Genomic DNA, 26,676 nt, shown 5'->3' with positions numbered 1-26,676 from the left:
TAAAGGCTGCTGAATTAAACCAATATATATACTTTAAAGGTATCTTGACTTCAAAATTTGTGTCTAAGGGTATGTTGCTTTGTAAAAGAGGTTCTGCTTTTGTTTCCACAGAAGATGAAAACCTGTGGATTGCTTCCAAGCTAAGATGGTCTTCAGATGTTCCAACATCCATATCAGCTTCAAGACAACTGGCTCAGACAATGCAGCCTCACAGACTACTCCAGTCAGGACTTGACCATAATTCTTAATTTTCTCAGGATCTCCATAAAATTGCCAGTGCCCCCATCCAGCAGGAAGCAGTATAAGAAGCTATACTCAAATTCCCAAAACATAGTTTATGTTTATAATGTTGATTATAAATGTAATCTCTTTCTAAAGAAGAAAAGGGGATATATATGATAGGATAAAAGGGTAAATTATTGAATCTAATTTTAAAGAGTAGCAACTTGTTTGAAATGTTTTACACTGCTATGGATTTTAGTTTATTGATACAAATTTAAAGTTAATTTTGTTATACTGTATATATATTTCTACTCTTGTTTAATATTGTTTGTACAGTTCATTTGAAATTGTAATGTATAATTAAGAAATACAGATTAATAATTAGCCATCTATGATAATCACATTGATAGTCATGTTAGTTAAGTTTTCTAGGTATACACAGATATATTTCAATTAGGTAGGTGGTCTTCAAACACTTCAAAGACCTATAGAATATGGCATTTAAAATGTTTTAAGAACTTTGACTTTCTGGACATTGAGACATGTCTACTCTTGGCAGCACCAATATACTTTAGAGAAGATAATGGGCATTGAAGAAACTCATTATGGAGTTTACTTTCTTTTTTTTTCCTCTGTTACTGGTTTTTATTTTATTTTATTTATTTATTTTTTTATTTTGCAATACAGTTCAGTTCTATATATCAGCCACGGATTCCCTTGTTCTCCCCCCTCCCGCCCCCCTCACCTTTCCCCCACCCCACCCCCTGTTCCCACCTCCTCCAGGGCAAAGCCTCCCCCGAGGACCGAGATCAACCTGGTAGACTCAGTCCAGGCAGGTCCAGCCCCCTCCTCCCAGGCCGAGCCAAGCGACCCTGCATAGGCCCCAGGTTTCAAAGAGCCAACTCATGCATAGAGCACAGGACCCGGTCCCACTGCCTGGATGCCTCCCAAACAGATCAAGCCAATCAACTGTCTCACCCATTCAGAGGGCCTGATCCAGTTGGGGACCCCTCAGCCATTGGTTCATAGTTCATGTGTTTCCATTTGTTTGGCTATTTGTCCCTGTGCTTTATCCAACCTTGGTCTCAACAATTCTCGCTCATATAAACCCTCCTCTTTCTCACTAATTGGACTTCCAGAGCTCCACCTGGGGCCTAGCCATGGATCTCTGCATCCAGAGATGACCCTCAGTCAGGACCCATAGGAAGGTGACCACTGAACTTTGCAAGACAAGATGGTTCTTCAGGTTCCTGCTTCACAGAGGAGACTGCCAAATAGTCTACAGGACACAAGGAGAAGCAACTAAAAAACTTTAAGCCTATTGGCTGAAGATGGATGCCCCAACGTTACAGAGGAACTTTGGGTAACTACCCAGGCAACTAGTTGTCTCTGTCATTCTAGATTTTTTGGAAGTTGCTTACAGTGCACACTTCCTGTTAAGTTAGGTAATAGTATATCCTTCTTAGGTCTTTGATGTAGTTGAAGACTAGATAGTTATAATTATAGTTTTCCTTAGTCATGATAAAAGATAAATTAGGCCGGGCAGTGGTGGCGCACGCCTTTAATCCTAGCACTCGGGAGGCAGAGCCAGGCGGATCTCTGTGAGTTCGAGGCCAGCCTGGGCTACCAAGTGAGTTCCAGGAGAGGCTCAAAGCTACACAGAGAAACCCTGTCTCGAAAAACCAAAAAAAAAAAAAAAAAAAGATAAATTAGATATGAAACTTCAGACTCACAAATATAGGACAGATGATAGAATATTTTCTTTAATTTTTCCAAATATAAATAAACTAGATATTGTAACTGTAATTCTTGTTTGATAACTGTTTTGTTATATGTAATTTTACTGTGTTAAAGTTAAAACCTTCCTTTTTGATCAGACAGAAAAGGAAAAGTGCCAAAGGATATTGCTCTGTATGCTGTGAATGTGTGTTGCTCTGATTGGTTGATAAATAAAATGCTGATTGGCCAGTAGCCAGGCAGGAAGTATAGGCAGGGCAAGCAGATGAGGAGAATTCTGGGAAGAGGAAAGGCTGAGTCAGGGTCGCCAGCCAGACACAGAGGAAGCAAGATGACAAGGCAGAACTGAGAAAAGGTACCAAGCCACGTGGCTAAACATAAATAAGAATTATGGGTTAATTTAAATGTAAGATCTAGTCAGTAATAAGCCTGAGCTAATGGCTAAGCAGTTATAATTAATACATGCCTCTGTGTGTTTACTTGGGGGACACGAGTGGGAGAAATTTACCCCAACTGCTGGCCGGCTGGGACATAGGAAAACTTCCAACTACAGTACACATCTGTGATTATAGGTCACATTTTTACTGAAAATGAAGACTTCACACACATTCTACTTCTTAAACTACACTATAATTAGTATATTAATTTGATTTAACTCTGATGTTAATTAAACTTTGGGAGAATATTTACCTATTATTAAGGAATAATAGCAATAAGTAATTTTTACATTGAGACAGTGTCTCACTGTAGCTCTAGATGTTCTGAAAGTCACTATGTAGATAGGCTGGCCTCAAACTCACAGATATCCACCTGCCTCTGCCTTCTGAGTGCTGTTAAGTGTTAACTTTTATATTCATGTAGCTTAATGATAACATAACAACCAAGTTTTCTTTTCTTCATTCTCCTCAGTATCACAGTGTGAGCTACAAAAGTTCTTTGGTCACATAGATCAAACCAAATACATCTCTAGAGAAAATAATTCTGTAGCCACATGATCCTTCTAAATTACCATGTTTTTACAACATCTTTTGGTCAGCAGCCTCTTGAGGTATATATAATTAGCTTCTTATCTCCCTAATGGAAGGTTCCATGTGGCAGTTTATGTGAGAGCATACAGAGAAACCTGACTCTGCCAACATGCTGTTGTTATCGTTCAGGTAAAATGGATGGATAGAAATAAACCTAACAAAGCTTGAGTGGCTTATTCTCAGATGTTAGTTTGTGCTTGGATCTGCTGTGGACATGAGTCACATCCTAAAGTGCTTGAGGAAGATGAGCAAAGTAGAGAACAGCCAGGAAAAGGACTTGAATAGCACCGGAGAATAGCAGTTAGACACCAGTTGAAGTATTGGAAAAGGCTAAGTAACTGAATGCCTTTGAGCTAGAACCACATTGTAAAAGGCCTTGAGAAGCCAAACAATTTTGCAGCATTCTCTACTAAGTTTATGCAATAATTAATCATTCTATGCTCACCAATGATTAAATGAATGAATGATATAATATCTATGAACTGCTAATATAAAATACACATAAATGAAAATGGAAAATTTGTAGTTTTCTCTTCACTGGCTTTTTGTTTTTTGTTTTTTTGGGGGGTTTTTAAAAATAGGTGAGTATGATGAAATATTTGGTGATTATTCTGTAAAACAGAACCAAATTTTTCAGAAATTTTCATGTTTTCGAGATTGAAAGTGTATTATATATACCTGACCAGAAGTAAATTTTAGCATGAGACCAAGAGTCTCAATGATGAAAACAGATGCTCTGATAGAAGTCATTTTTAATTTTTAAAACAAAATAGTACTTAAAAATACCAAAAGTTAAGTTTATTTTCTTATTTTCATCTGTGGTTTATAGTTGGAGTTCCTGTATTCATTTGATTCTGATCATTGATCTCATCAGTGAGACTTTAAAGAGGTATGAGGTGACTTTTACCTAATTGTTTATTTGAAAAGGATATAGAAGAACTATCTATATCTTCCAGACTACTAAATAGATGTAGTTATGTTCTTAAATTAGGAGGGTCCAAATTTGGTTAGGTTTCCTTGGGTTTAAGAAATGCTTTGATACAAGGTCTGCATAGTGAAATTATAGACAGATTCAACAGATGGTGGGTGATAAGTTCATAATTCAAACATTTTATGCCTAATTTACAGTAAGCTTCCTCATTTTTCTTCCCTGTTATATACCAGCTTTTCAAATTTCAGTCTTTATATGTGCATTCTACATGATCTAGATCTAGATTTTCCTTTTGTTCTCATTTATTTCTTTATTATCAATTTTTTGAAGCTTGAGAATAATTTTATTAGTATTTAGAAGAAAAATACCCCAGGGAGGGCAAGTTTTTTAAATCTCAGCAACACTTTAGGGGAGGAAGGAGGAGAGAGAGAAGCAGAAGCAGAATAGAGATTGAGAAAGAAAGAAAGAAGAAAGAAAGAAAGAAAAGATAGAGATGTGTGTGTGTGAGAGAGAGAGAGAAAGAGAGAGAGACAGAAAGAGAGAGAGAGAGAGAGAGAGACAGAGAGAGAATTAATTAAGCTAACATAGAGGCCAGCCACACAGTGGGGAGGGGAACTTTAAAGAAAGAGTAAGGAAGACCTAAAAACCAGAGGAAGTATGCTTAGGATAAGCTTAGGGCAGAGAGTTAGAACTGTTTAAAGCAAAGATTACAACTTATTTTCTATCACTTTATAACTCTATCTAATCGTTCATATTATATAATCAAGTATATTTATGTGGTTTTAAAGAACATAAATACAGAATTTTCCATTTTAACCAAATACTTATTTTCCCTCATTTTCTAGGTTTTCAGATTCTAAACTTTGGGATGCTAATATGAAGACAGATATAAATTCTGCTGTATAGGGGTTGCTGTTTGAGAAATAAATCACTGAATTAAACTTTTATTGAACACTAAACATACATTTAATATTCCATGAGAGCAAATGCACTAATTTTACATATTAAAAAGTGTTGTTTTTTGGTTGCTAAAATAATGTCAAGTAATGTGTTACTGATTTAGGGGATAGTACATTTTGAAACATATTTTGGAAATGGTATTTGATGCACTCTGCTGCTTATTCATATTCATTACTGTTTTTGAGTAATTTATCTCATGAGTTGGTCAATATTATGAGCAAGAGAAATAGGAAGAAAGGCACTGATATTATAAATATTTATTAAACATCCACAAATGGAGCACCTATCTATTGAGGACATGACTGTGTCTATGGCCATTCCACCCTGTCCTGCCTGGTTCTTGCCGAATACATGATTCTGATCTTTGTTTCATTCCTATAACTTAACTGAAGCAACCATTTTAATTTGTTTAAACAGAAATAAAACACAAGGTTGAGGGTTTCAGTATCTTTTCTGATAGTAGACAGTACATAGCTGATTAATCATGGGTCTGGAATCCAAAGCCCTTATGTTGTCTACTATGCTGATTCTTCTCTAAATAAAATGAAACTACAGTATAATATGATAAATATTTTTACAGAGTTATGGAAAAGTATACTTACATGATTTTTGTGTGTATATGTATGTGTGTTTGTAATCCATGTGTCTATCCATGCTCAATGACAGAGGTTGTTCATCATAATACTAATTTTTATGCATAATGGTACAATGGAAAGGGAAAAACATATTGACATGATAATGTTTTCTTCTTGATATATACCCTTAAGGTGAGGATTTCTATACTATATGGTAGTTCTATTTTAATCATTTGTATCTTTTCTCTTGTCTTCTTTTTCTACCTTACAACCCTCCCCCCACTTTTCTTTTTGTTTTGCACTGTTAAGAATAAACCCAGGGTCTTAAATATGTTAGACAAGCACACCAATACTGTGGGGCAAATCTAGTCTGTACTCTAGTTTTTGAAACCTTTCCATACTTTTTTCTTTAATGGATGCGTTAATTTACAATGTCATCAACAATCTGTAAGAATATTCTCTTTATAAAGGTTCATTTAAAAATTATTTATAAGTGTCTTTGTGCCTAAGTTTATGCTCCATATTTATGGAAATCTCCTGGAAACCAGGAAGTGTCATTAGATCCCCTGAAATTAGAACTGTAGACCACTGTCAGTTACTTGATGTGGATGCTAAGAACAAAACTGGGGTCTTTGGAAGAATAGCAAGTGCTCTTTACTGATGAGCCATCTCTCCAGGCCCTAATATCCTCTTTTAAAATCCATCAAACCTTTTTATTTTTCATGTTTTGATAAAAGCTTTTGTTAAGTCATGTTTCAAACTAATTTATAATTTATGATTATTAATTATGTACAGAACTTACATCTCTCACATTACTCACTTCAAAGTTAGTTGCAATGTTATAGTAAAAACAGGCTTTCATAACTTGGGGGTTCTCCTATTTATATAATTAATAGTTTCTCACATTTCCTCCTTCAGGTAGCACTGCCAACAAAGCCAATGGAAGGAGTGAATCAATCTGTTGTGCCAGAGTTTGTGTTCCTGGGACTCACCAACTCTTGGGACATCCAGTTATTCCTTTTTGTGTTCTCCTCCATCTTTTATGTGGCAAGCATGACAGGAAACTCCCTCATCGTGTTCACTGTGGCTTCTGACCCTCACTTACATTCTCCCATGTACTTTCTGTTGGCCAATCTCTCCTTCATTGACTTGGGTATTTCTTCTGTTATTTCCCCCAAGATGATGTATGATCTGCTGAGAAAGCATAAAGTCATCTCCTTTAGAGGTTGTGTCACTCAAATCTTCTTCATTCACTTCATTGGCAGTGTGGAGATGGTTTTACTCATAGCCATGGCCTTTGACAGATATGTGGCCATATGCAAGCCTCTTCATTATCTGACCATTATGAGCCCAAAGATGTGCATCTTGTTTTCAGTAGCTTCCTGGGTTGTTGGCTTTATGCATTCTTTGGTTCAACTGGCTTTTGTAGTAAACTTACCATTCTGTGGACCAAATGTGTTGGATAGCTTCTACTGTGACTTTCCCAGATTCATCAAACTTGCTTGCACAGACACATACAGACTGAAATTACTGGTCTCAGTCAACAGTGGATTTATGTCAGTGGGCTCCTTCTTCATACTGATCATTTCCTATATTGTCATCATAATCACTGTACAAAAACACTCTTCAAGTGGCTCCTCCAAGGCTCTGTCCACACTCTCAGCTCATGTGACTGTGGTGGTCTTATTCTTTGGTCCTGTGATGTTCATCTATACATGGCCTTCTTCTTCCACACACTTGGATAAGTTTCTGTCTATATTTGATGTAGTTGTCACTCCGTTTCTGAACCCTGTGATTTATACATTCAGGAATCAAGAAATGAAAATGGCAATGATGAGAGTATTTAACCAGATACTGGGTTATAGACAAATAATTAAACACTTACACTCTGATCATTCTTAACAGAGTATAGATGTTCATTGTTAAACAATTTTTGAGAAAAATATTTCCTTACCTATTGTGACATTTATCTATATTCATATATATGCTATTTTTGTCTTATACTTAGTAAGAAATGAAATATCCCATTTATTTATATAGCAAAAATATAATAAATCTAAATCCCTGCAGAATAACATTTCCCTGAAGAAAGCTATTAGATATAGAAGAGTGAATGTTGCTTTAAGGTATTCAGGTAAAGGGACACTTTTTACTCTTATTTCCAATAATTAATTCTATTAAATTATGTGTATTTATATGCTAAATGCAAGTGCCCCAAATAATTGTAAGCAGAATTCAAGAAATACCAAAGTTTTTTTGTTAGTATCCATTTGGCTTCATTCATAGATACAAGGGTGGTTCAACATGCTAAAATCAATAAATGTGGTTAATCACATAAATAGCCTCAAAGTCAGAAATTGTAACATCATCTCTGTAAATACAGAGACAGCCTTTGACATAATTCATTATTTTATGGTAAAAATCATGAATATGCTATTGTTAGAAAGAAGCAATCTCAATATAATAAAAGCTGTACCTTATAAATCTATAACCAACAATATGCTAAATGGAGAAAAAAATTTGAAGCACTGTATTTAAAATCAGAAGAAAATTTTCTCCTTCTCTCTGCTGTTGTTTAATATAAGGGTTTGATTATTAGATAGAGCAAAAAGACAACAGAAAGTTCTAAATGGTTTTGAAACTCTGAAACTGTTAGAGGAAAAAGTGGGTAGTTGTATTAGTTACTTTTTTTTGTTGTGACAAAATACCATGACCAAAAACAACTAATGGAAGAGTTTATTTTGGCTTATGGTTCCAGAGGGGAAGTCCATACAGCAAGGAGTGCATTGCAGTGGGTGTTGCAGGTAGAAGCTGGCTAATCGCATTGCCAGCCATACACAGAACGTAGAGAATGAACTGGAAGTGGCATGAGGCTAAAACTCTCAAGACCCACCTCTGAAAATGTACTCTTCAGCAAAAGTCCATATCCGACAAGTTCCATAACTCTCCAAACAGCACCACCAACTAACCAAGTGTTCAAATACCTGAGCCTATGAGGGGTATTTCTATTCAAATGACTACAGTAGTTAGTACATTATATGGTACAGGCTAGGGAAATATTTTCTAAATAGGACTCTGGTTGCTTAGGAAATGAAGCCAATAATTGGCAAATGGGCCTTTATAAAATTATAAAGCTTCTGTATACTAGAGAAAATTGTCAGTTGAGTGAAGAGGTAGTCTACTGCATGGGAGAAAATCTTTCCCACCTACATATCTGACAGAATATTGCCATCTACACTATATCAAGACCTAAAATCTCTATGAAGAAAACAACCTAATTAAAATGGGTTATAGAGCTAAACAGAACATTCTCAAAAGGGAAGTTGCAAAAGTTAATAAATGTTTTGGAGGATATGGAGCCTGAACTGGCCTTCTTCTGTAACCAGGCAAGGCTCCCCAGTGGTGAGACTGGGACACTAACCGCCACAAAACCTTAGACCCACAACCTGTCTTACCTGCAAGATGTCCTGGGCAATGGTGGCTCAGAGCTTATGGGAGTGCCCAAGTATTTACTGGTTTAACCTGAGGCCTAAGCCACAATAAGGAGCACATGTCCAACAATGCCTGGCAGGCCAGGACCTGGAAGCTGGATGGCTCTGAAACCTGGATAAAATCCAACATGACTAGGGAAAAAGTCAATGAAATGATTCCTAATGATATTCTGCTATACTCATAGATTGTTGCCTAGCCCAGCCATCATTAGAGAGGCTTCCTCTAGCAGATGATGGGAGCAGATGCACAGACCCAAAGCCAGGTGGAGCTTGGAAAACCTGCAGAAGATTGGGAGGAAGGATTTGTAGGAGCCAGAGGACACCAGGAGAACAAGGACCACAGAATCAACAAAGCAAGGCTCACATGGGCTCACAGAGATGGAAGCAGTAACCATGGAGCTTGGAGGTGTCTGCACCAGGCACTCTGCGTACATGCTATGGTTATTTAGCTTGGAGTTTTTGTGGGACACAGAACAGTGGCAGTGGGAGTATCTCTGATTCTCTTGCCTGCTTGTGGGTTGCCTCCAGCCTTGAAATGAGGGTTTGTGCCTAGTCTTATTGTTTCTTGTTATGGCATGTTCTGTTGACATCCCTGGGAGGTCTGCTCTTTCCTGAAGAGAAACAGAGAAGTGGATCTGGGGAAAGGGAAATAGGGGGCATTGGGTGGAGGATGGGGGAGGGGAAGCTGCAGTTAGGATTTATTGCATGAGAAAAGAATAAAGAAAAAGAAGAAAAAATGTTTTAAAATTTCAACATCATTAGCCACTAGGGAAGTGCAAATTAGAACTATGATGGAATTCCATCTCACTCCTGTCAGAATCAAGAAAACAAATGACAACAATTGTTGGTGAGAATGTCAGAAAAGTAGAATCCTTATTCACTGTTACTGGGGTTATAGATGCAGTCACTATGGAAATCAGTGTGGAGGCATCTCAAAATTACTGACTAGTGTTCATAGTGCTGGAAGGTACTGTGCACAGTGCTGGAGAAGAAAAGTAATCATCAGTTTCACCAAGTCACAAACCCTGTGAGTTACAGTAGTGACCTACCTACTGTGAAATAATCCTTCTGTACACTGTGAAGATGTGCTGCTTTCATTGTTAATAAAAAGCTGATTGACTGATAGCTAGGCAGGATTTTTGGGGCAGAGAGAATGCTGAGAACAAGTAGGTCAGAGTTGGAGGAGTTTTGAGCCAAATGCAGAAGAAACAGCATGAGAAGTTCATAGATGAGGTGAATGAGCTTTGGGGCAGCACATAGATTAATAGAAATGGGTTAATTTAAGTTATAAGAGCTAGTTAAAAACAAGTCCAAGTTATTGGCCTAGCATTTATAATTAATAATAATTCTCTGGTTATTTCAGAGTATTTGCTGGGATACAGAGAAACTCCACCTACAAATGATGCCCAAGCATGCAGCACCTACAGCCACTTAAGACTTGAGAAATCTTAAAAAAAGGTTTTAAATACACAAAAATGAAGCCAAATGTGGCTTCCTAGTCTCATGTGCCTCATGCCTGTGGGCTTGAGTCGCCAGAATGAGACCTGCCAGCACATCATGAACTAAGCCTTATGGTGGGTTTAAGTTTTGCTCATGTAGACAGAAAAGATTACAGATAGGCAGTAAGACAGATCCAGTTGGAAAAAACCTTCAAACAGGTCACAGTGTGTTTAAAATTGTACATAGACATGGGAGAGAAAAAGAGAAATAGTATAGACAGTCATAGAAAAAGGAGTTTAAAAATAATAAAGTCTTTAAAGATGGAATAAAGTAATATAAAAGACAAAAGCCACACAAAGACGAAAAATAGATGGAGAGTCTGGATCCTGTATGTTATTGTGTTGTATTTGAATTTTCTGACTGCTGAGGAAGGAATGACAGCTGCTAACACACATTGGATTATGGAAACACTGGATCAAACCAACCCATACATTTAAAAAATGTCTTGATTTCAAGTGGAAGTCAAAAAATGTGTTACTTTGGGGAAGAGGTTAGTATGCTTTTATTTCCATAGGAAATGGGAGGCTATGGATTCATTCCAGGTTGATATGGATTAGGTTTGATCATGGAAGACTCCCTGAAAATCCTGCCTACAGACATAAAGAAATAAACCTAAAAAACTGCAAAAATTGTAATGCATTTTTTTAAATATTCATTATCATTTATGGTATTTTTTAAAATTTTTATTTTGCAATACAATTAAGTTCTACATACAGGCACAGATTCCCTTGTTCTCCCCCCTCCCTCCCCCCTCACCTTCCCCCAGCCCGCCCCCCATTCCAATCTCCTCCAGGGCAAAGCCTTCCCCCCAGGTTTCAAACAGCCGACTCATGCAATGAGCACAGGACCCAGTGCCACTGCCTGGATGCCTCCCAAACAGATCAGGCCAATCAACTGTCTCACCCACTCAGAGGGCCTGATCCAGTTGGTGACCCCTCAGCCATTGGTTCATATTTCATGTGTTTCCGTTTGTTTGGCTATTTGTCTCTGTGCTTTATCCGACCTTGGTCTCAACAATTCTCTCTCATATAAACCCTCCTCATTCTCGCTAATTGGACTCCCTGAGATCCACCTGGGGCCTAGTCATGGATCTCTGCATCCAGATCCCTCAGTAGTTGGTTGAGGTTTCTAGCACGACAATTAGGGTGTTTGGCCATCCCATCACCAGAGTAGGTCAATTCGGAGTGTCTCTCGACCATTGCCAGCAGTCTGTTGTGGGGGTATCTTTGTGGATTTCTGTGGGCCTCTCTAGCACTTTGTTTCTTCCTATTCTCATGTGGTCTTCATTTACCATGGTCTCCTATTCCTTGTTCTCCCTCTCTGTTGTTGATCCAGGTGGGATCCCCCACTCACCCAAGCTCTCTTTCCCTCAACCCTTGCCCTTCACTACCCCCACTCATGTCCAGGCTGTTCATGTAGATCTCATTCCATTTCTCTGTCATTGGGCGATCCCTGTGTCTTTCTTGGGGTCCTGTTTTCCAGGTAGCCTGCCTGGTGATGTGAGTAGCAGTCCAGTCATCCTTGTTCCACATCTAGTATCCTGTTATGAGTGAGTACATACCATGTTTGTCTTTCTGAGTCTGGGATACCTCACTCAGGATGATTTTTTCTAGGTCCATCCATTTGTCTGCAAACCTCATGATGTCATTGTTTTTCTCTGCTGAGTAGTATTCCATTGTGTATATGTACCACATTTTGTTTATCCATTCTTCAGTTTAAGGGCATCTAGGTTGTTTCCATGTTCTGGCTATTACAAACAATGCTGATATGAACATAGCTGAACAAGTGCTCTTGTGGTGTGGTTGAGCATTCCTTGGGTATATGCCCAAGAGTGGTATAGCTGGATCTTGGGGGAGATGGATTCCCAGTTTTCTAAGAAAGCGCCATATTGATTTCCAAAGTGGTTGTACAAGCTTGCATTCCCACCAGCAGTGGAGGAGAGTTCCCCTAGCTCCACATCCTCTCCAGCATAAGGTGTCTTCAGTGTTTTTGATCTTAGCCATTCTGACAGGCGTAAGGTGGTATCTCAGAGTTGTTTTGATTTGCATTTCCCTGATGATTAGGGATGTTGAGCAATTCCTTAAATGTCTTTCAGCCATTTGAGTTTCCTCTGTTGAGAATTCTCTGTTTAGTTCTATAGCCCATTTCTTAATTGGACTGTTGGGCATTTTGATATGTAATTTCTTGAGTTCCTTATATATTCTGGATATCAGTCCTCTGTCAGATGTGGGATTGGTGAATATCTTTTCCCATTCTGTAGGCTGTCGCTTTGCTTTGTTGACCGTATCCTTTGCCCTACAAAAGCTTCTCAGTTTCAAGAGGTCCCATTGATTGATTGTTTCTCTCAGTGTCTGTGCTACTGGTGTTCTATTTAGAAAGTGGTCTCCTATGCCAATGCGTTCAAGACTACTTCCTACTTTCTCTTCTAGCAGGTTCAGAGTAGCTGGGTTTATGTTGAGGTCCTTGATCCACTTGGACTTAAGTTTTGTGCACGGTGATAGATATGGATCTATTTGCAGCCTTCTACATGTTGATATCCAGTTTTGCCAGCACCATTTGTTGAAGATGCTTTCTTTTTTCCATTGTACACTTTTGGCTTCTTTGTCAAAAATTATTTGTTCATAGGTGTGCGGATTAATGTCAGGGTCTTCAATTCGATTCCATTGGTCCACATGTCGGTTTTTATGCCAGTACCAAGCTGTTTTTATTACTGTAGCTCTATAGTACAGCTTAAAGTCAGGGATCGTGATGCCTCCAGAGGTTGTTTTATTGTACAGGATTCTTTTGGCTATCCTGGGTTTTTTGTTTTTCCATATGAAGTTGAGTATTATTCTTTCCAGGTCTGTGAAGAATTGTGTTGGTATTTTGATGGGGATTGCATTGAATCTGTAGATTGCTTTTGGTAAGATTGCCATTTTTACTATGTTAGTTCTGCTTATCCATGAGCATGGGAGATCTTTCCATTTTCTGACATCTTCTTCAATTTCTTTTTTCAGGGACTTAAAGCTCTTGTCATATAGGTCCTTCACTTGCTTGGTTAGTGTTACCCCAAGGTATTTTATGTCATTTGTGGCTATAGTAAAGGGTGATGTATCTCTGATTTCCTTCTCCGCTTTTTTGTCCATTGTATATAGGAGGGCTACTGATTTTTTTGAGTTGATCTTGTATCCTGCTATGTTGCTGAAGGTGTTTATAAGTTGTATCAGTTCCTTGGTGGAATCTTTGGGGTTGCTCAAGTATACTATCATGTCATCTGCAAATAGGGAAAGCTTGACTTCTTCCTTTCCAATTTGTATCCCCTTAATCTCCTTATGTTGTCTTATTGCTCTGGCTAGAACTTCAAGTACTATATTGAATAAGTATGGGGAGAGCGGACAGCCTTGCCTCGTTCCTGATTTTAGTGGAATTGCTTTGAGTTTCTCTCCATTTAATTTGATGTTGGCTGTTGGCTTGCTGTAAATTGCCTTTATTATGTTTAGGTATGTTCCCTGTATTCCTGATCGCTCCAAGACCTTTATCATGAAGGGGTGTTGGATTTTGTCAAATGCCTTTTCAGCATCTAGTGAGATGATCATGTGGTTTTTTTCTTTGAGTTTGTTTATATGGTGTATCACATTGACAGACTTTCGTATGTTGAACCATCCTTGCATCCCTGGAATGAATCCTACTTGATCATGGTGGATAATTGTTTTGATGTGTTCTTGGAGTCTGTTTGCCAGTATTTTATTGAGTATTTTTGCATCAATGTTCATGAGGGAGATCGGTCTGTAGTTCTCTTTCTTTGTTGTATCCTTGTTTGGTTTGGGAATCAGGGTAATTGTAGCCTCATAGAAGGAGTTTGGTAATGTTCCTTCTGTTTCTATTGTATGGAACAATTTAGAGAGTATTGGTATTAACTCTTCTTTGAAGATCTGGTAGAATTCTGCACTGAAACCATCTGGTCCTGGGCTTTTTTTGGTTGGGAGACTTTTAATGACTGTTTCTATTTCGTTAGGGGTTATTGGACTATTTAAATAGTTTATCTGGTCTTGATTTAACTTAGGTATGTGGTACCTATCCAGAAAATTATCCATTTCTTTTAGGTTTTCCAGTTTTGTGGAATAGAGGTTTTTGAAGTATGACCTGATGATTCTCTGGATTTCCTCAATGTCTGTTGTTATGTCCCCCTTTTCATTTCTGATTTTGTTGATTTGGATGCTCTCTCTCTGTCTTTTGGTTAGTTTGGATAAGGGCTTGTCTATCTTGTTGATTTTCTCAAAGAACCAACTCTTTGTTTCATTAATTTTTTGTATTGTTCTCTTTGTTTCTATTTTATTGATTTCAGCTCTCACTTTGATAATTTCCTGGCATCTATTTTTCCTGGGAGACTTTGCTTCTTCCTGTTCTAGAACTTTCAGGTGTGCTGTTAAGTCACTAGTGTGAGATTTCTCCAGCTTATTTATGTGGGCGTTTAGTGTTATGAATTTCCCTCTTAGTACTGCTTTCATAGTGTCCCATAGGTTTGGATATGTGGCGTCTTCATTTTCGTTGATCTCTAGGAAGTCTTTAATTTCTTTCTTTATTTCTTCCTTAACCCATTGGTGATTCAGGTGGGTATTGTTCAGTTTCCATGAGATTGTAGGTTTTCTGTAGTTTTTGTTGTTGTTGAAATCCAACTTTAGACCATGGTGGTCTGATAGAACACAGGAGGTTATTCCAATTGTTTTGTATCTGTTTAGATTTGTTTTGTGACCAAGTATGTGGTCGATTTTAGAGAAGGTTCCATGGGGTGCTGAGAAGAAGGTATATTCTTTTTTGTTAGGATGGAATGTTCTGTAGATGTCGATTAAGTCCATTTGAGTCATGACATCAGTTAAGTCCTTTATTTCTCTGTTAAGTTTCGATTTGGGGATCTGTCCAGTGGTGAAAGTGGGGTGTTGAGGTCTCCCACTATTAATGTGTGGGGTTTTATATGTGATTTAAGCTTTAATAATGTTTCTTTTACATATGTGGGTGCCCTTGTGTTTGGGGAATAAATGTTCAGAATTGAGACTTCATCTTGGTGGATCTTTCCTGTGATGAGTATGTAATGCCCTTCTTGATCTCTTTTGATTGATTTTAGTTTGAAGTCTATTTTGCTGGATATCAGGATGGCTACACCCGCTTGTTTCTTAAGACCGTTTGATTGGAAAGTTTTTTCCCAGCCTTTTATTTTTAGGTAGTGTCTATCTTTGAATTTCAGATGTGTTTCTTGTATGCAGCAGAAAGATGGGTCCTGCTTTCGTATCCATTCTGTAAGCCTATGTCTTTTTATAGGTGAATTAAGTCCATTGATATTGAGGGATATTAATGTCCAGTGATTGTTCATTCCTGTTATTTTTTGGTGGTGATGTGTGTGTACTTTTCTTCGTTGGGGTTTACTGCTGTGGCTTTATCTATTGCCTGCGTTTTTGAGGGTGTATCTGACTTCCTTAGGTTGGAATTTTCCTTCTAGTGCTTTCTGTAGGGCTGGGTTTGTGGATAAATATTGTTTAAATCTGGCTTTGTCATGGAATGTCTTGTTCACTCCATCTATGATGATTGAAAGTTTTGCTGGGTATATTAGTCTAGGCTGACATCCATGGTCTCTTAGTGTCTGCATTACATCTGTCCAGGACCTTCTGGATTTCAAAGTCTCCATTGAGAAATCGGGTGTTATTCTGATAGGTTTGCCTTTATATGTCACTTGGCCTTTTTCCTTTGCTGCTCTTAATATTCTTTCTTTATTCTGTACATTTAATTGTTTAATTATTATGTGGCGAGGGGACTTTTTTTGGGGGTCTAGTCTGTTTGGTGTTCTATAGGCTTCCTGTATCTTCATAGGCATTTCCTTCTTTAAGTTGGGAAAGTTTTCTTCCATGATCTTGTTGAATATATTTTCTGTGCCCTTGAGTTGGTATTCTTCTCCTTCTTCTACTCCTATTATTTGTAGGTTTGGTCTTTTCATGGTGTCCCAAATTTCTTGGACATTTTGGTTCATGACTTTGTTGGCTTTAGTGTTTTCTTTGACTGATGAATCTATTTCTTCTACTGTATCTTCAACGCCAAAGATCCTCTCTTCCATCTCTTGCATTCTGTTGATTATACTTGCATCTGAAGTTCCCAATCGTTTTCTCAGATTTTCTATTTCCAGCATTCCCTCTGTTTGTGTCTTCTTCATTTTTTCTATTTCCCTTTTCAGGTCTTGGACTGTTTCCTTCATTTGTTTCATTGATTTTTCTTGATTTTCTTTCAGTATTTTATTGTTCTCTTCCAAGACTTTTTTGATTTCTTCTAATTTGTTTGCTCTTTCCTCTAGTTGTTTACAGCGTTCTTCACATTTTTTTGTCTTTTCCTCTACACGAGCCCTTAGCTTCTTCATGATGACATTCATAAGGCTATTTTCTTCTGCTTCTTCCAATTTCTGATGTTCAGGTCTAGGTATTGGAGGAGGGCTAGGGCCTGGTGATGGTGTATTGCTATTCATTTTGTTGTATGTGTTTCTGCCTTGACGTCTGCCCATCTCCTTGTGGTTCGTTCTTGGCCTTATCCGCACACTTGGTTCAGACAGAGCTGACAGATTCAGGAAGTCTCTCTCTCTTGTCCAGATGGGAGCTCTCTGTGCTGTGCTGTGCTTCAGAAGGGAAGTCCAGGGCAAGATGGGAGCTGGGGGCCGGCCTCTAAGTCTCAGGAAGAGGCTTGGGGCTCAGGTAGATGGGCGTGGGGGCAGGGCGTGGAGGCTGCAGGGTCTGCCAGGGGTCTTAGAGAAGGGGATCCTTCCCGGTGGGGCTGTGCTTCAGAAGGGAAGTCCGGGGCAAGATGGGAGCTGGGGGCAGGCTTCTAAGTCTCAGGAAGAGGCTTGGGGCTCAGGCGGATGGGCGTGGGGGCAGGGTGTGGAGACTGCAGGGTCTTCCAGGGGTCTTAGAGAAGGGGATCCTTCCCGGTGGGGCTGTGCTGTGCTTCAGAAGGGAAGTCCGGGGCAAGATGGATCTGTAATGCATATTTTACCTGCTCAAACATAAAACAAAAAAATTGTCTTTGACTACTTGCATACAACACTACTTGTATTAATAGAGACATGTATGCAACCTTTACAAGTTTATGTAAAATCAGAAGCTAATGAAAATGGATGGCTCTGGTGATCCAGCATCTCAAAATGCCTGTTTCCTCAGAGTTCTGCATCCAGAACAGGTTCAAGGCTACTGACTGAGACGGTCCAGACTCACAAACTACTCCAGCCAATACTTAGCAATTATCCTGATTTTCTCAAGGTTCCTCCAAAGATGCCAGTGCCCCCAGACAATAGGAAACAGTCTAGAGAAAACAATGCCCGCATTCCCAAAAGATGGGTTATGAATATTTGTTATCATTTAAGGGGGTTGATTACAAGGTGTTATTGGTCATAGTTAGAAAAAAAATTAAACAAGAGTTAAATTTAAAGATCTCATTCTACAGGAAAAATGGTGGATATGTTATAGGAATGGTAGGAAAAAGGGGTAGATTATTGAATCCACTTTAATCCTAAAAGCAACTATTAATGTCAAAAATTTTACATTGGTATGGATTTTTGTATACTGATACAAATTAAAGGTTATTTTTGTTATATAGGACATGTATTTCTATTTTTGTTTAAGGTATTGTACCTATACAGCTTATTTAATTATGCATTGTAAAGTTTTAGCCCTTGAAAGCTATTTAGGATAATAAAGAAATATAGGTTAATAGTCACCCATAACTATCAAACTTCTAGTCATGTTAGATATGTTTTCAAGGTCATACAGAAATATATTTCAATAGATAGATGGTCTTCAAACACTTTAAAGATATATAGAATATGTCATTTTTTTATGTTTAATAACCTAAGGCTTTTCATGACAGTGACATGTCTCCTCCTCACAGCACCAATTTACTTCAAAAGAAGATGATGGGCATTGAAGAACCTCCGTATAGAGTTTGCTTTCTTTATGGCAAAAACTAGCCATTTGAGCAAAAAACTGCTTTTGCCTCAATTGCTGACAGTATATTGTTCAAACTGGGCCAGCAGGATGCAAAAGAAAACAACTGCCAAACTTTGCTAAGACAAAGTAAGACAGTCATTCAAAATCCCCTGCTTCTCAAAAATGTCTGTCAGATATAGTAGGCCTGTAGGCTAAAGTTGGATGCCCCAACATTGTAGAAGTACTTTGGGTGACTCTCTAGGCAGCCAGATGTTCTTGTCATTAGGTAACACTACACCCTTATGGGGTCTTTGATGGGCTAAAGACTAAATAATTATACTTAAAGTTTTCCTTAGTTATGATAAAAGATAAATTAGGTATAAAACTTTAGACTCACAAAGATAAGATAGACAATAGAGCATTTTCTCTAATTTTGCCAAATATAAATGAACTGAATATTGTAAATATAATTTTTACTTGATTATATATAGTTTAACTATGTTATATATAGTTTTACTTTGTTAAAGTTAAAACCTTTCTTTTTAATTAGACAAAAGGGGGAAATTCTATAGAATAATCCTTATGTACACTGTGAACAACTGATGTGTTGCTATCATTGTTAATAAAAGCTTATTGGTTGGTACCTAGGCAGGATTTTCAGGGCAGAGAGAATGTTGAGAAGAAGATGGGGGGAGCTGGAAGAGTCACAAGCCATATGAGGAAGAAGCAACATGGGTAGTTCACAGATGAGGTAAACGAGCCTTGGTGTAGCACACAGATTAATAGAAATGGGTTAAGTTATAAGAGCTAGTTAAAAACACATCTAAGCTTTCAGCTGAGCATTTATAATTAATAATGTCTCTGTGTGGTTATTTGGGAGCTTCTGCCAGGACACAGAGAAACTCCATCTATACCTACCTGCAAGATATATCCACTTTTGCAATAGTGACACAAATTCCATGGAAATAACAAACCATTATTTGATTGGATTTAAAACCTATTCAATGATATGGAACCCACATCTGATGCTGCTAATTATGTCAAGGACCTGAGACTACATAGGATATAGACGCAACAGAAAAATGTACTACAATTATTCTGCTAATAAAATGACTCTAAACAACATATTACTATACCCATAGATTATTGCATCACTAAACCCTCATCAATGAATCTTCTTTTTGCAGCTGAGCATAATTAACACAGAGACCCATAACTGGACAACATGCACAGGGTGAGAGACTTTGAATCATCCATCCCTAAATGAGATGGCTGTATTTCACCTCTCCCCTCAAGGCTCGGAGATCCATGTGGAAGAGGAGACAGACAGATTGTAAGAGCCAAAGGTGATGGATGATTTTAAGGAAACAACATATTCCAGACACAGAATGGCTGTTGGGCAAATGAACTATCAGAGACTACAACAGCATGCACAATATTTGCACAAGTTTAAACCAGGAAATACCACATCAGGAAGAAGGGGAAATGGGCATAAGTTTCCACTGCCAAGAAGCTATTGCAATTGATAGATGTTGGACAGGGAAAATCAGTTTCCTTCAGTGACCCCAGAGAAGGCTGTATGCTCAAGAAATAGTTATCCAACACAAAACAGACTCCATGTTTTTGTTGTTGTTTGTTTTTAGTGTTTATTAAAGCTTTTTTTTTTTTTGCTTTGGTTGGTTTTTTTAAAGAGAGGGTAAGAATATGAATTTGGGTGGGTAGGGATAGGGAGTGGGGAAGAGTTGGAGTTAGGGGAAACAAGGTGACCAAAATACATTGTATGAAAAGTTTAAAAAGTAAATTAAGAATGAAAAAAAAAAAAACTAAAATAGAACTACCATTTTACCAGTTATACCGCTCATGGCCACATACCTAAAGGACTCTGTCTTACTTACCTTTTCATTTATATGAGATAAAACATCATGACCGAAGCAACTTCTAGAAGGAAGAGTTTATTTGGATTTATAATTATAGAGAAATAAGCATCCATGATGGCAGAGCAGAAGCATGGTGACTGGAACTAGAGCTTACATCCCTTACTGTAAGCACAAAACAGATAGAGCACTGGGAATGGTGCAGAGCTTTGAACCGTCAGAGCCCATCACAGTAACTTACTTCTACTGGGTAGGGCACACCTCCAAAAACCTACCCAAACAGTGCCACCAACTGGGGACCAAATATTCAAACATTTGAGCGTATGGGAGATATTCTTATTCAAATGACCACAGACTATATTCTACTGCAAATATATTTATATATTCATGTTTTTTGCTATTCTATTCATAATAGCTAGAAAATGGAATAAGTTACAGATCACCTGATGAATAAATAATGAAAATGTGGTACATATACACAAAGAAATTTTATTCAGCACCAAAACAATGAAGTTATGAGGTTAAAAATTTTTCATAGTTAGTATTTATTTTTGTAAAGGAAGGCTTGTGTGGAAATGAAGTCAACTCTTAGGAGTCAGTTCTCTTCTTCCACACATTAGTTTCAGGGGTTGAACTCAAGTCCTCAGGCTTGATGTTAAGTGTCTTTATTCATTGAGCCAACTCATTGGCCTAGCATATTTCTAATCCATTGATTATTTGTAGTTAATTTTGAGAAACTATTTATCTTAAAGTAAGGAATAATTGCAATGAGTCATTATCAGTTATTGTATCCAAGCAGCTTAATGAGACCAAAACAATTCCACTTTTATTTCTCTCTTTCTCTGTAGTATCTGAGTTTCAGAGTTCTTTACCACACTGACTGAAACAAATAATCCTCTAGAGAAAAGTTCTGTAATCATGAGCTCCTTCGAAGCTGCCATGCTTTTGCAGTGTCTCTTGGTCAGTGGCCTTCAAGGTGTATATAATTAGCTTCATATATTCTTAATGGAAGATTCCATGTGCCACTTTATGTGAGAGGACACAGGGAAACCCGACTCAGACAAGATGCTGTTGTTATCATTCAGGTAAAATAGATAGATGGAAATAAGCTTAACAGTGCGTAAGTTGATGATTCACAGATGTTAGTTTGTGATTGGAATTGCTGTGGACATGAATTGCATCCTACAATGCTTGAGGAAGTCTAGAGCAAAGTAGAGCACAGTAAGGAAAAGGAATTGAACAACACAGGAGAATAATTGTAACAATAATCAATGTATAAAGAAGCATTGAATTTGACTGGAAAGAGATCAAGGAGGGGTGTATGGGGTGATTTGGAGGGGGAAGGGAAGGGAGAAATGATGTAATTATATCATAATCTTAAAAATCAAATAAAAGCTGTTTATTAAAATATTGGATAAAGCTAAACAACTGATTGCCTCCTATAATGAGCTAGGACCACATTATACATAGGGGAATATAAATAGTACTGGAAAATGCCAAAAACTTTGTGATGTTTTGTGTGAAATTTATGCATTAATCAATTATTTCAGCTCACAAATGAGGATCTAATCTCTTACTAAAATGACAAAAATTAGTTTGATAACATGTACAAATAAAATGACAAGAATTGTCCTTTCCATGGTCTTTTCAAAAGAGATGAGTATAAACTTACCATTTTCTGTGAAATAGAAGCAAATGTATTAGGTACTTTTTGAGTTTCCAAGATGAAAGTGTCTCATGTATTCCTGAGTAGAAAATAATTTTTAACATGGAGAATACAAGACCCAATGCTGAAAGCTGACTATCCTATGTAATGTCATTTTTCAGCAAGATGAGGGCAATTTCAGAACCCAATAATACCTGAAGGTACCAGGAATTAGATTTATTTTTCTTGCTTTATTCTAAAGAATGTAAACAGTGCTTATATTAATTTTGTTTCAAAACTATAAAAATGGAGAAGGGTTAAAAAGTTTTGTCAAGTAGGGGTGGTAGAATGTGAGAAAGAGAATCAATGATACAAAGGTATTGCAAAAGCTTTTAGACAAGTGCGATCATTGTAATGTTTGACTTTATTCTCATTTATTTATTCTCCATCAATTCTTCAGTTTTAACAATCTTATTTTTTCTTTAGTTTGCTGTGTTGCTTCAAAATTCTGCCTAGACTATTTCATTAAACTACATAGCCACATATAAAGTTTTTAATCAATAAAGAACATCTTTTAGCAAATATTTGTTTGTTCCTATTTTAAAGTTTTTCTGCTTCAAAGGTTTGGGATGAGTAGACAGGAAAACAGATGTAGGATTGAACCTTACAGGTTGGTATCTAATTGAGGAGGGTTTAATGAATATATTTTTAATGAGTAGTAGATACAGATCAACTGTTCTTTGAGAGCAAATGAACTAAGTTTACATTTGAAATTTCATTTATTGGTCAGACAATAACTATGGGTATTAAAATATATTATTAAAAAAAGAGAGTTAATATATTTTGGACCTGTATTTTTGGTGCTTTCTGCTAACTGGCATTCACTTTTTAAATTACTTTGTCTCAAGTGTTGGACCCTGTTATGGACAAGTAAAAGGAACTAAAATGATAACATTTATTGAAGACTCACATTTGGATACTAATTAAGTGTATGGTTATGGTATTTATTTTAGTCTGACAGTTAAATATAAATCAATATTTTAGTTTGTTCAGTAAATATAAGTAATATCAACTCTCAGATTTTTAAGTATTTAGCCTAATATTCAACTATCAGTAGTTAAAGTATGGCATTAATCTTGGCTTTTGAATCAAAAGCCCTATCCTGTCTACTATCCTATGCTAATTCTTTAAATAAAATAAAACCCTACAGTATAATGTGACAACCCATTTTGCAATGAAACAAACATATAGCTACTATTAAATGATGTCATCTTTCAGAAGACTCAGGTCATTAGGAATAACTTCAGGGCAGTGTTTCATATCATTCCCAGTACTTCAAAGGTTAATATTTTGCAAGAATGTTGAGTTTGGATGCTTAATTTTGTCATGATGTCAATTGCTAGAAAAATTTTTTGACACAATTTGTGTACCTGACATGATGCAAACGGATAACTGATTGTTTCACAGAATGCAAATATGTATCAGTCTACTTCTGTTTGGGGAGCTAGTCTCATGTCCAGTTAACTCAATTAAAGGACAGTACACTAATGTTAATGCTGTAAAGCAAAACTTCATGATAAGGAGAAACATTCCATAAACCTTGAGGTTAAATATTTTCCAGAGTTGAGAAGTTAGAAGTAAAGGACTGTATGTCAAAATCAGGTCTGTAGTGTTTGCCATGGATATTAACGTGGATAGTTAAAAAACAGTGAGTAGTTTTTTTATTTTGTAATTGAACTGATAATATATTAGTATTCAAATGAAAATGTAAAGAATTTGGCAATGAATTGCTCTCTTTACTGATGGCTAATCTTCTGTCTTATGAAGAACATCTCTGAATTCACTCTTCTTTGAATGATTACAATTTCAAATTACATGAGCATAATAGGGAACCTTTCCTCCGCCAGTTTTATGAAAGCACAATCAGCAAATAGATGTTGTATATATTGATAGTGTACAGTTTGATGTTTTATATATGTGAATATATTAAAATATAAAAACATAAAATATATGTGAATGTTGTAAGTCGATTAAGTCAAGCTAACTAGTATATTTGCCACCCATACTGATTTGGAATATGAATGGTGAAGTTCTACCCCTACTAATTTTCATGTAGGCACTATTGTTTTTAACAGTTGCCACACTGTGCCATGAATCTCCGGAAACTACCCATCTTGTCTAATTGTGTATTTTCCCTTTTGACAAATATATTTTTCACCTTTCTACACCATCCCATTTGCTCATGATCCATTGTTAGACTTTCTAATTCTATGAGCATAGAGTCATCAGAGTCCACTCTGACCAAGGTATTTCAGAATTTGACTTTCTGTGTCTCTTTAATTTCAGTTATCACAGTGACTTCTAGGCTTGTTCATGTTAAAAGAAAAAAGGGATTCCTCTTCTTTGAATGGGGGCAAAGAATAGTCTATGTGTGTAGTGTGCGTGCGTGCGTGCGTGCGTGCGTGCGTGTGTTCGTGTGTGTGTGTGTGTGTGTGTGTGTGTGTTTGTGTGTGTTTTATACACTCATCTATCATTTAACACATCTTATTTACCTATATCAGGCTTTATTTGTGAATGCTACTTCTGGATATATATTCTTTAAATTAGAAGGGCTATATCATATGATATTTCTATATTTAAATTTAAAAATTGATTTTATAATTATTTTTCTATGTATGTGTGATTGTGGTATATATGAGTATGGTCTTTGTATACTCGATGTGTGTGTATGTACATGTGCGTGTGCGTGTGCGTGTGCGTGTGCGTGTGTGTGTGTGTGTGTGTGTGTTTGTAGGTGTGCATGCACACACACAGTAACACAGACCTGTCTATGTTAGAGGCCAGAAGACAATGTCCTGGGTCCTGCTCTCTCATTTTCCACTTTATTCCTTTGAAACTGGGTCTCATGATGAGCCTGGAACTAGTCTGGCATTCCCCAAGCTCAAGTGATCCTTCTTTTCCCATCTTTCACAACACTGTGGGTACAGACACACATGGCCACAATTAGCTTCTTGTTTGGATGCTGAGATCTGAGCACAGGTCCTCACGATTGCACAGCAAGTGTTCTTACTAATCAAGCCATCTCTCTAGCCTGATATTTCTAGTTTTTAATCTTTTCCTTTTTTCTTCTACCTTTTATTTCTCTACCTACAACCTCTTTGTCATTTGTGGTGTTGAGGATCAAATACCGGACCTTACTCATTTGAGTTTTAATTCATTGGGCTACAAAGACAGTCTGTATATTTATTTTTATGAAGTACCTCCAAGAATTTTTTGTCTCCATGAATAAACATACTAATTTATATTCACATCAAGTTTTTTAAAATCCACCCAAACTTGTCTCTTAAAAAATTTTTAAGCTTTTGAAATAAAAATACAATTACTTCATTTCCTCTTCCTTTCCTCCCTTAACACTTCCCATGCACCTTCTTTTGTTATCTTTGAAAACTGTGAGGTGATATTTTGCTGCAGTTTGAAGTTATGATCCTCTGATGATGAGTGATGCTCAGCACATGTTTACATATATGCAGGACTTCACATTAATACAGTTTTAATTTACAGTTTCTCCTGTTTCCTCTCTCAGGTCGCACTATCAAAAAAGCCAATGGAAGGAGTGAATCAGTCTGTGGTGTCAGAGTTTGTGTTCCTGGGACTCACCAACTCCTGGAGTATTCAACTATTGCTCTTTGTGTTCTCCTCTATGTTTTATGTGGCAAGCATGATGGGAAACTGCCTCATCATGTTCACTGTGGCTTCTGACCCTCACTTACACTCTCCCATGTACTTTCTGTTGGCTAACCTCTCCTTCATTGATTTGGGTGTTTCTTCTGTTACTTCTCCCAAGATGATTTATGACTTATTCAGAAAACAGAAAGTCATCTCCTTTAGAGGTTGTGTCACTCAGATCTTCTTCATCCATGTCATCGGTGGTGTGGAGATGGTGCTGCTCATAGCCATGGCCTTTGACAGATATGTGGCCATATGTAAGCCTCTCCATTACTTGACCATTATGAGCCCCAAGATGTGCATCTTGTTTTTAGTGGCTGCCTGGGTGGTTGGCCTTACGCACTCTCTGGTTCAACTGGCTTTTGTGGTAGACTTACCTTTCTGTGGACCAAATGTGTTGGACAGCTTCTACTGTGACCTTCCCCGGTTCATCAAACTTGCCTGCATAGACACTTACCAACTGGAATTCATGGTCACAGCCAACAGCGGGTTCATCTCTGTGGGCTCCTTCATCATACTGATCATTTCCTATATTGTCATCATAATCACTGTACAAAAACACTCTTCAAGCGGTTCCTCTAAAGCCCTGTCCACACTTTCAGCTCATATCTCTGTGGTGGTTTTATTCTTTGGTCCTTTGATATTCTTCTATACCTGGCCTTCTCCTTCTACACACCTGGATAAATTTCTGGCTATTTTCGATGCAGTTGTTACTCCTTTTCTGAATCCTGTGATCTACACATTCAGAAATCAAGAAATGAAGGTTGCAATGAAGAGAGTATGCAGACAGCTAGTTAGTTATAGGAAAACTGTTTAACTAGATGTGCTGCACTGCCTTCAATGAATGTAGAAGCTTGCTGCTCATCAACCTCAAAAGAACTTTGCATATATGTATATATATTTCACACACACACATATATATATAAATTATGTATATATCTCTCTCTCTCTCTCTCTCTCTCTCTCTCTCTCTCTATATATATATATATATATATATATATATATATATATATTCACCTGCTTAGTCAGGATTAACAATCTCTCCTGAAAATA

The 26,676-nt window shown here is 37.3% G+C and overlaps 2 protein-coding genes across 2 annotated transcripts; both read left to right on the top strand.

Moving 5' to 3' along the window:
- The first annotated feature begins 6,389 nt into the window (after window positions 1-6,389).
- LOC131908458 (olfactory receptor 4F3/4F16/4F29-like) lies at window positions 6,390-7,355 on the top strand. The gene has a single exon (XM_059259500.1). The coding sequence runs from the start codon at window positions 6,393-6,395 to the stop codon at window positions 7,353-7,355; it is 963 nt and encodes a 320-aa protein (XP_059115483.1). The 5' UTR covers window positions 6,390-6,392.
- Window positions 7,356-25,501: 18,146 nt separating this feature from the next.
- On the top strand, window positions 25,502-26,440 carry LOC131908456 (olfactory receptor 4F3/4F16/4F29-like). The gene has a single exon (XM_059259499.1). The coding sequence runs from the start codon at window positions 25,502-25,504 to the stop codon at window positions 26,438-26,440; it is 939 nt and encodes a 312-aa protein (XP_059115482.1).
- Window positions 26,441-26,676: the final 236 nt, after the last annotated feature.

The sequence above is a fragment of the Peromyscus eremicus genome, chromosome 4 (genome assembly GCF_949786415.1).
Source record: "Peromyscus eremicus chromosome 4, PerEre_H2_v1, whole genome shotgun sequence".
In the NCBI taxonomy this organism is placed as follows: domain Eukaryota; kingdom Metazoa; phylum Chordata; class Mammalia; order Rodentia; family Cricetidae; genus Peromyscus; species Peromyscus eremicus.
This window is presented reverse-complemented; position numbering and strand designations above follow the sequence as displayed.